The 10,541-nt window shown below is 47.1% G+C and overlaps 1 protein-coding gene across 2 annotated transcripts in view; it reads left to right on the top strand.

Annotated features, from left to right (window-relative positions):
• Positions 1-2,269: 2,269 nt before the first annotated feature.
• NAXD (NAD(P)HX dehydratase) overlaps positions 2,270-10,541 on the top strand; it is a 49,647-nt gene continuing 41,375 nt past the window's right edge. The window contains exons 1-4 of one of the 2 annotated variants that reach the window (XM_080612645.1): positions 2,270-2,356; positions 3,992-4,569; positions 5,834-6,205; positions 9,611-9,761. In XM_080612645.1, the coding sequence (XP_080468771.1) occupies positions 4,011-4,569; positions 5,834-6,205; positions 9,611-9,761 (1,082 nt within the window). In that variant the 5' untranslated portion in view covers positions 2,270-2,356; positions 3,992-4,010. Of the gene's footprint in view, positions 2,504-3,991; positions 4,570-5,833; positions 6,206-9,610; positions 9,762-10,541 lie in introns of both variants that reach the window. The other variant, XM_080612646.1, reaches the window with a different exon arrangement.

Here is a 10,541-nt window from a genome sequence, read left to right as displayed (position 1 = left end):
TACTGAGGAGGGTATGTTGTAGTAATAAGCGCAGTTAGAAAAGGGTTAAAATGCTGGAACTGAAGACTGAGACCAAGAGCTAGAGAAGGAGGGGCGAGCCCCTGAGAAAGAGATAGGGGCCTGCAAACAAATAAGCCAGAAGGATTTTGCCCAAACCATGAAAGGGAGCTCACAGGGTCATTTCTCCCTCCATGTAAGAAAGGGACAAGCTTGTAGACAAGCAGACAAAGTGACAGGAGTGTCAGAACAGGAAGCTCAACAAAAATGGCACAGCAGAGAGTATACCTAAAGAACTAAGTGCCCCTTGCAGTTGCTTTATCTCTTAACTGGATGATGGGCAAGTGAACTTCTGCCTCATACACCTTCCGCGTTTCTGTAGAAAGCTCTTTTTTCCTGCCTCATGCCCTGGTTAAGTATCATCACTGATGCTGGGCTCAAAGATGGCACTAGTAGCTATGGATTTATACTGTATGCAGTACAGAGATGGCAGCCAGTACTATACCGGAAGAAGGTACCTTGAGTTAGATGCAGAGCAGTAGAATGTCTGAGGAGCAGCAGCATGTTTTGCTCAATGTTTTTACACTCATGTTGGATAACAGTAGTAGCAAAACAGGTTTAGTTGATGTCAAGGTTGTGCACAACAACCTAAACAACTTTGGCATAGAGGAAGCCCATAGACATCCTTAGGATTTCTTTTACAGATTGAGAAACTTTGCTGATTCCACAAACAACTTATGAAGGTTTTGCATCATTATCAGAACTTGCTTCCGTCTCTTCTACAAAGGAAACCAGAGAAACTCAGTGAAAAACATTACAATTATATCTTTCTTCCTCTCTAATCTGTTGGGCACAAGATGTGTTTTTGGCAGAGCCAGAAATACTCGATAGGATGAAAAAACCCATCCACATTGTTCTTTCCTCCCTATCTTCCAGATATTAAATCAGTGCTGGAGTTGCAGGAAACTTACATGCTCTTTATCCTTGCAGCTGGAATCAAAACACATGTATAAGAAATGTGTTCAATGACCCAATAATCTCTTTTTTTTTTACCCCCTGGGTTAAACTCATGTAAAAACTAAACATGATTAGCCACTGAATCTATCTTTTGGTTGCCACACAGTTAGATAATCAAAGGTTAAAAAGCATTACTTGTGCTTGCTGAATGCAGGGCAAATTTTACAGTATTGCTTTCAAAATTGTACCAGATACCAGGACTTCTAGAAGAGTAACTTTTCAATAAACAAGTTAATACCTGACAGTAAACTTGTCAGGCATCCAAGCTTCCACTCCAGTACCTGGGTTACTGATCAATCCAGGTTAAAAAGCTCAGGTTGCCTGTGTGTCTTGCAGTTTGCAGACAGCACAGCTGTTTTAAGTGGAGCTTCCAAAGCTGAAGAACACAAATCTCTCCTGCTTGGGTTTGGTTCAGGTAAAACCAGCAGGGCTGTTTGACCACAGCTTGTATGTAACACACAACAGTAAAAGATGTTGTCTGTATTCACCCTTTCAAAATACAAACTGACTGAAACAATTACATTCTACCGCTGTACTTAGGCTAGAAGCTTTTATGAGTCAGTAACAACACTCCTGCTTGAAATACTCAGGAGTCTAGAGCAAAACTAACAGCTGTTCAAACTTTAATGTTTCCGATTTCTCATACACATGATCAAGATAGTTTTTCCTGGGTGATGCTGTAATTTGATTTATTGTGCAGATTAAGTAGGTGCTGAAGGACCAGAGGTGCCCATCAGCTGGTATTTCCATCGGCTCTGTTGTGGTTTAGATTAAAGGATACTATTCCAAGGATACTGCTTTAAAATGATGTATCTGAGCCAGAAACAGCAGCTTAAAAACGAAGCTCACTCGCGGGTTTCTCAGAAACACACGGCACGGTGAGGGACGCGATGCGCGTTTAAAAGCAGGGAGCAATAAATGGTAATTCCTACGAGGTTTTATTTGCTGCCTGTTAAAGGGGCTGGGAAGACAGCCCCAAAGCGCTGGGACGGTCGGGCACTGCCACACCGCAGGCGGCTCGCGCTGCCCGGGGCCCAGCGTTAGGTATGACCCTAGGGCGCGGAGCCCAACGCTACCCGAGGAGGCCATAGCGGCCCTACCCGGCTCCGCGGGCGGCCGTGGCCGGTACCTCAGCGCGGCCCGCCCGCGCAGGACCCGCGCCGCCATTGGCTGCCGCAGGGGGGTGGGGGTAGACCGCGCCGCGGGGAGGCGCGGAGCGGTGCCGGGCGGGCGCTCCCGCGGAGGCCTGCCCTGCCCTGCCGGGAAGCCGCGCCGATGAGTTGTATGCGCCGCTTGCCTGCGTGCTTGGTGGGGGGTACCGGCAGATCCGCGCTGTGGCTAGGTAAGAGGAGAACGCAGAGCGGCGCGGGGCCTGGCCCGAGTGCAGCCCCTGCCTTTTACCCCGGGAGGATGTGGGGACGGGCCGCTCTCACCACCGGCGCGCTGGCTGCGGCCTTAGCCGCGGCGCTCTGGCTGCAGAGTGACGAAGGTATAAACATCCCTGCACAGGGGCTCTGGTGGAGGGGGTGGGGCTTGCCCCTGAGGGGAGAAGGGGGCGGGCCGGGCCGGGCCGGTGGGCGCCGAGTGGAGGCCGGCTAGCTCGCTGCTGAGGGCTGCCCTCCAAAGGCGGTGCGGAAGTGTGTGGTCGGGTGTACCCCACAGAAGGAAAGGCTAATGGGCGCGGGAGGCCCTGGGCTGAGCTGCCCCTCTCTGGGGCTGGGCAGGGGTGTCAAGGAGGCGGTGGCTGGCCGCCGTGACGGGGAGGTGGGCTTGGCGCCGCAGCTCCCGCTGGGGAGCGGTTTCGGGGCAAAACCGAAGGGAAAGGGCAGAGGCCGGAGCAGCTCGCGGGAGGTAGTGGGGCCCGAGGGCTGCCCGCCCCAATGAAGCCCACCCCGGGCCGCAGTGACGGGCCTGCCGCTCACCTGCCTGGCGAAGGGTGGCCGGGAGGCGCAGTGGGAAACGCACACAGACCCGACCTGACCGCCAGCACCTGAGCCGGCGGTGGCCTCCGGGAGGCGGTGTCTCTCTAGCCGCAGAGCGGGCTTTTGTGGCGGCCCCAGGGGCGAGCCGAGCCGCGCCGTGTGCACGCCGGTGCCGGCGGGCGGGAGCGTGCCTGCCCACCCGCTGCCCGGGGACTGATTGACACGGCAGCCCTAGGGAGTTGGTAGGGGTACGCAGTGCTGGCGCGGCATGGCAGTGTGCTGGGTGAGGCAGAGCGCCGAGCGGAGCTACGAATTCTCGGTCGCCGTCCGCAGAGCTGCACTGCCCTGTGTGCGTGTGTGTCTGCAGAGATCGCGCTCCACTGCGGCGGGGGAGGGTGGGAGGGAAGAGGAGGAGAAAGGGAGGGAGGGAGAGAGAGAGAGACAGAGGCAGAGGGAGGCGCACTGTGATGAGCAGGGCCTCGAAGTCCAGCCAGCGCCGCCGTCCTGCCGCTCCCGGAGGAGCCCGGGGCGGGGGAGCGGGCCCTCACGGGTGACTGCCTGAGCGAGGTGGCGGTGCGTCCGGCCGCGGGGGAAGGGGCCGCGGCTCTGCGGCGGTAGCCCGGTTGTTTATTTTTTATTTATCATCATTGTTTTCAGAGCAGGGCGAGCCCTGAAGGGGGGGAAGGTGGTTGGTTGAGGGCTTTTTGTTCGGTTGGTTTTCATTTTAAAACACCGCCCCCCCCTTTTTTTGCAGGTGCCCGCAGCTCAAAGCGGCGCCTAGAAAGTTTTTGGTTTCCGTGCGCGCGGGCTGCTAGCGGCGACCCGGGATGAGGGGCCCGGGGCCCGGCTATCCGCCGCCCCCCGCCGCACCGCGGCCAGGGCTGGCGTAGGCGCCTCCTGGGAGCGCCGAGTGCGGGCATTAAACCCCGCTCCCTCCTCCCCGCTGCCCTCCTCCGCCCCCCTCCGTCCCTCCCTCGTTTTCCCCCTCCCTCCCTCCCTCGCTCGCTCCCTCCCTCCCTCCCTTCTTCCCTTTCCCCGGTGCGCGGCCATTGCAGTGACCCCGGCCGGCCAAGGATGATTACGAACACGCGGGGCTTCCTGTGGTCGGACCTGGAGACGCGGGCGCTGCTGGAGATCTGGGGCGAGGCGGACGTGCAGTCGGCGCTGGACGGCAACTTTCGGAACAGCCATGTGTACCGGGACGTGGCCTGCCGCCTGGCCGAGCTGGGCTTCGAGCGTACCCCCGAGCAGTGCCGCATCCGCATCAAGGGCCTTAAGCGCCAGTACTACCAGGCCCGGGACGGGCTGAAGAAGAACGGGCACGCCCGCAAGATATGCAAGTACTACGACGAGATGGACCGGATCCTCAGCTGCCGGGGAGGGCCCGACGGCGCCCCCGAGCAGCTGGCCCCGCAGCCCGACAGCGCCCAGCCGGCGGGGCCGCTCGCCGGGCCACCCACCCCGGGCACGCCGCACAACAGCCGCGAGGTGGACGCCGATCTGGACGAGGACGGCGAGCTGGAGTCCCCCCGCGACAACTTCACCGAGGACTCCGGGGAGTGCTCTTCCTACGCCGATCACGCCATCAAGGTGGAGTGTCCTTCCTTCGCCATCCCCGTGCCGCCGGGCGACGGTGAGTAACCGGCGGGCTCCCGCCGCCGGGTGTTCTCTTACCCCGAGGGCACCGCGGGCCCCCCGCCCTGGGCTCTCGGAGCCCAACTGCCGGCGCCTTTCCAGCTAGCGTGCTTCTAGTAGCTTGTGCCTTCCTCTTGTGCTTCTCGCCTCGTCCTCCGAAATCTGCCCGTGCCCCCTCGCCTTGCACCTTGCTCGTTCCCGATAGCTCCCCCCTTCCCCCGCCGCGCAAACGCCGCCTTTCCAGGGAAGCGGGCATCTGCAGGGGGAGGGAAGTGCTGCAAGCCGGGTACGGGGAGATGCCGGGGGACGGCGACAGTAGTGAGTTTTTATTGGTGTTTATCAGTGGGAAACCAAAGGAAAACTAGCGCAGACATTATCAAGACAAAGTGTCAGGTAGCGCAGTATGAGAAAATAGGAGTCCTTTCTTGCTGGAAGATTTTTTCCGTTCCCTGCAGACTATGTGCAGTTTTGTTAATCGGTATTAAAACCGTTATGACGATAATACCTGAAAAATCTGCTGCTTGTTGCAGATGGGCCAGAAAGCGAGGGGAGAGCCTTTATGTAATTAATTGCTCGAGTTGTTTCAGAAACACTACTTCTAACTTCAGTGGGTTTGTGGACAGAAACAGCCCTTTGATAAAGGCTGCCCTTCCCTTGCTCCCTCTTTACCCTCAGCTCTGCATTTGTGTTGTGGAGGTGGGGGGAGGCAGTGTTGCTTGTTTGTTTTAAATCTAGATTAATGCTGGGGTTTTAACACAAACATGAACCTGTCTTCAGGAGCTGACATCACAGAGGAATCAGCCAATTGGTTGACGTTTAACCAACCTTCTTTTTACACATAAACCCCATCAAAGAGTTGTTTACACTAATGTTCTTTTGAAATGCAAATCCAGAATGCCAACAGACTGAAACTCAATTTAGATTAATGTAATTACCTGCAATACACAAATGAGGCTATACTATTTAATAGCCTTCACTTAAACCTTTTTAGAAGATCAGAAAGACTCCTATTGTTGAAGTTTAGTATTACAACAATTAAAAGATGTCTCTCTGTATTTTTGTGTTACCTTTTGCAGAAGCTTGTGATTTTGCTTTGGTACTCCAAAATGAAAATATCTGAGATAATTTTAACTCACATGGAAAAAGTATAACAATGTTGTCATGTGTTAGGTGCATATCTCGTAGGGAGATTTTTGTTTTGCCTTTTTCTTCTAGGAAGTAATTTTTCTGCAGAAAAGTAATTGTCTTTCTTCTTGTTTTAGGCTTTAAAGAAATCAGTGCTCCAACTATTACCCCACCTCGCAATCAGCCCAAAAGATCCAAAAAACGCCATGCAAATTTAACATTGGATAAAATGATGGAAAAATTCCTTCAGCAGAGTGTGGATACAGAAGAGAAATTTTACAGATACGAAGAGCAGAGGCTCAAAATTGAGGACAAGCGTCGGGAAGCAGAGCATGCGCGAGAGCTCCAGATGTTACAGATGTTGGGACAGATGTTGGCAGGAATTTCTTCTACGGTGTCACAAAGGTCACAGTCTATACCAGCAAGTCCACCTCAGAGGGCGAACCATCGTTCGTATGGGGATAACTTTAATTATAATGCTATGACAGCAGCACTTTCTCCACCGATAGGTACTTCCTTCTATAGCATAAATACAAGCTAGGTTTTTTTAAACTTCTGTGTGAAAGCCCTGGTAGTAAGTAAATGGCTGTTGAAAATAAAAGCTAATCGGAATTATTTAATATTGTGGTGAAAGTGTCTGTCTGATGGAAAACAAAACATCGTTCGTACCATTGTAGTGAGTATTTAATGTAGATACATAAATTATATCAAATTTTAATGAATGAAATCACACCTTTCGAACCCTGTAAACATCGTGAACTTCTGTCCACGTTCATGGCTCTGAAAAGTCAAGTTAAGGGAAGTTTTCTGTGTAAAAGGCCAGTAGCACATACTTCCTGAAAAAACACTAGGTACCTGGTAACGGAAATTCTGCTGCTGTTGAAGTTATCAGATCTAACCCAGTATATGAAGTTAAGGCTGTGCATGTGTGGGTTTAGGGTTGGGAAGAGTGGAGTTTTGCATACACTGAAGTAAATCAAATGTTAAAATCCATCTTTTTTAAAAAAAATTCACTAAATCAATTCTGAATCATTTCTTCTAATTGAACATTATATTATTGTAGTAGGTGTAATATAAGATGGAAGTCCTGGTGTATATTTTTTTCTACACTAGTTCATTTATAAAATCTTTGGGATTCTGAATTTGTTTTAAAGAAAAAGGTGAAGCAGTAACTCTGGAATTGGTGTTTATGCACAGGCTTTTCCTTCTGTACCTCGTGCGTGGGCCAGAAGCTGATAATCTGATACTAGCATTTATGAATGGATTTCTCGGGATCTGTGGCTGCTTGTCATTTATCTTTGTTGTAGTCTCTTTATACATAGAAGTAAACTGCATGGGAGGAGGAGAATAGGGATACACTCTCAGTAAAACCAGTCAGCTTGGGGCTTAGTGGTTGTAGCCTGCCGTATGGAAACTAAACAAGTCTTGTTCTGTTTTAATTCTGAATTTCACACTGCTTGGAATTAAAAAGCATGGTTTGAAAAGAAAAACCAAAACACTCAGCCTCAGTGCTGAGTAATAATCCAGCATGCCATATCCTGAAGGGTGACTGTGATTCCTGAGAGGATCTTTGAGCCTTTTCTGTTCTTCATTACATACTGTGTTTCCCTGTGAAGTGCATGGGGGACTGGATGGTTAGGCCTGTTGAGGGTTTAGGCTTGCTGACTTAGTTGTGTTTCTTCTTGACTAGGTAGTTGGTCTGTAGCATTCCTTGATGGTAGCAGACTTTCATAGATAAATTATGGCATATGTGTGTATTCTGTGTTTTAAATGTTGTTTTCACATTAAAAGGAGACCTAAAGTGCTTTAGAAAATCCTTCAGGAAGTCATTTGAGGTTATAGACTGAGGTGATGGTGCCTACAGGGCCTTATTATTACTTCTGAAAGTGTTTTTTTTTTGCTGAAAGAATTTCGTTATCTGTGAAGACCTGAATTTCAGGTTTGTTTTTTCTTGCTGGATTTCATCATATAGGTGTGCAATCATATTACACTGTGCAAAAACGCATTATATATTTTTAACTGTAGCAAGATTAACTTGGGATTCTAATCTTTTAATTGGTCAAGGTGTAACAAAGCATTTTAAATGAAATATAAAAATAGTGCTTCAGGCAGCAGATCTTTTAAGGAATTAAGATTTCAGTTCTTTATAGCTAAATATGCCTTAGAGTTTTTGTAGGTAATAGTGGGGCTCTATTAAGAATTGCTTTTTGCATAATTCTCTGTTTTCTTTCCATTTATATGCGATCACTTCATATTTGCATATAAAAAAGCAGCAACAAAGAACAGAGGACCTTAACAACACTGCACTTTAAGGGTTACAAGCTGTAGAATAAGTCTATTTCTTGTGTGGTTGAAAACCAGTGAGTGTATGAAGTGTGATTTAAGGGAAATAATCTGCCTTATTTCCAGAGGAGATGAGCATTTTGTTCTCCTCTGGGTCACTGCAGTGCTATTTTGGCCATAATCCAAAACAGGCTGGGTTTTTTTTCCTTTCCTTTTCTTGGGTTTTGGTTGTTGGTTTTTCCACACCCCCCCCCTTTTTTTTTTAATCTCAGTGAGAGTGGGATGCCTGTATTATAGAAGGATTTGAAAAGCAAAAGATCAGACTGGAGTAGTTGTCATTATTGAGCACTAAAGCATTTTATTTCTGAAGATTAGCATGTCTGGTTTAAGTTTAGATTCAGATTCTGTGCAAGATGGAGAAAAAGATGCTTTGTGCTGGTAGCTCACAAATGCGAAGTTGTCTTGTTTGCTACTTTTTTTACCCATTATTACATCCAAAACTTCAGGAACATGTCCATCAGTCCATTCCCTCTGTCACCCTCTCTGATTTTGGAGTTGCAGGGTGAGATTACCAAGTTTTATACAGCTGAAAATAAGGAGTATAGTGGGAGGGTTTTTTTACATGATTATGTGTTACTATATAGCAGTTCCTTGACAGCTTTTTAGGAGACCTGTAAAAAAGAAAGCACAGCTACAGTCTAGGAAACTAATGTTCAAATAAACTACTGTTATGAAGCAAATTGTGTAGTTAGTGAAGAGATTTGTTGAAATATAAGAATTTACTCTTTTAGTACATTTACTGCAATTTATAGTTAACCCTTTGTTAAAAGTATTGAACCTCAGATTTGTCTTGTGTTAAGTAAATGGTTTAATTCTCTTTAGCCGTAATTGTTGAAACACCTTTTCCTTCTAGATTTTTGTAGTCTTTTGAAGCAGTAATTGGAGTATATAGACTTCTGAGCGTGCAGTTGTTTTAATGTGTAGCTGGACGTGTGCCTTTGCATCAGAGATCTGCAGTTGTATGATAGCTAAAAAGTCTCTTAGTATAATGTTTGCGTTTAGTGCGTTGGATTATAGTTTTGCGGAAAGACTTTATTATGCTTTGTAACCACCTGCCAAAATAAAAAGCAGAGAGATAAGCCCTGATTCTGCTCAGAGGTTGAAGTCTTTTAAGGGGAAGCAAAAAATAAGGTAGGGTGTATGTTTAAAATGTGGTTATAGTTGGTCTGTGTTTGGTCTGTGTCTGGGTGTGTTTAGTCATTCGTAAGTGTACCTATTTCAGTTGAGCTTAATTATGGCAGTGATTTCAGGCTGAACTAAGAATATATTTCTAGTTACAAAATGTTCATGTAACTATTCTTGGCTGTTGTTTCTTTCTGTACCTGAGCCTTAAATTAGGGCTGTGAGCAGTCAACGGGAATATTTTCTGCATCAGACCCTAAATTAATTTTTGCAATGTTTACCTGCTCTAGCTACTCACTGTTTTAAAGGCCTTTAAGTGATGAAGCATTTGGTTTTTAGAAGTATGTCCTTGAGTGGTTTTGTTAGTGTGTATGAGTGCTTTAAAGGAATGCTGATAGTAGTTGAAGAAAGAACATTCTTTCAAGTAACACTTATTTTCTTCTTTTCAGTTATAGAGAGATCTTTTTCACTGCATAGAACACACTCTCTAAAGGATATGGAGAATATTTTTCAACTGGTGCGCAATGTTATCCCTCCCCTAACGGGGAAAAGGCATAAAGGTCAAGATGGACGTATAGGCATTGTTGGAGGATGTCAAGAGTAAGTTAAACAGAAATTTACTTTTTGTTTCTGAGAGAGTTTGAGGATGTCATAGGTACTTGTAAAAGCCATTCAAACTCACATTTAAAACATGAGTATTTTCTAGGGATCTTTATTAATCAATCATCATGACCATGCATACTTGCGAAAGAACGTGTTTCCCTGCAGTTGTGTTACAAAATTCTGATAGTGAATGTGATTGAAGCTTAGAATGCTGTTTGTGTCTGTGTCTACCTTTCTTGTCCACCAAACTATCTCTACTTTCAGTGTAAGTCTTTTCCCACTGCATCATGAAGTTCTAGATTAGAGTAAGACAGTGACACATTTTTTTTGTTGGTGGTGTTACATGTATTTTGGTATCTTGGGAACTGGGTCTCTTAAATCAGAAATAGAAAATTTTCTTACTGTGCCCTTTGATAAATTGTGGTAGTTCCTAGGTTCTGTCATTACTTTGGTTTATGTTCTGGAGTGATTGAAATAGCATGTTACAGCGAAAAAAGAGATACAGCATGAATCAGTTAAATGCTGCACTGACCTAGAAATAAACCAAGCTCTATTCTTTTCTTGGCCACTTTCACTAATCTGCACAGTACTTTGAATGAGGTATTACACCTTCCTGGTTTTTATTTTCCCATTTTGAAATAAAGATGGCATCTTTCTCCTGTGAGTGAGATCTGTCATTGGACAGCTGCCATTAATAAACATTCTGTAAAAAGCACACAGGTGCTGTCTTAACGGCTGGGTTGATTAGCCAGGAGTTAGTTTTCCTGTTGGAAAGAA

Source organism: Psittacula echo, assembly GCF_963264785.1.
Source record: "Psittacula echo genome assembly, chromosome: 3".
NCBI lineage: Eukaryota > Metazoa > Chordata > Aves > Psittaciformes > Psittacidae > Psittacula > Psittacula echo.
This window is presented reverse-complemented; position numbering and strand designations above follow the sequence as displayed.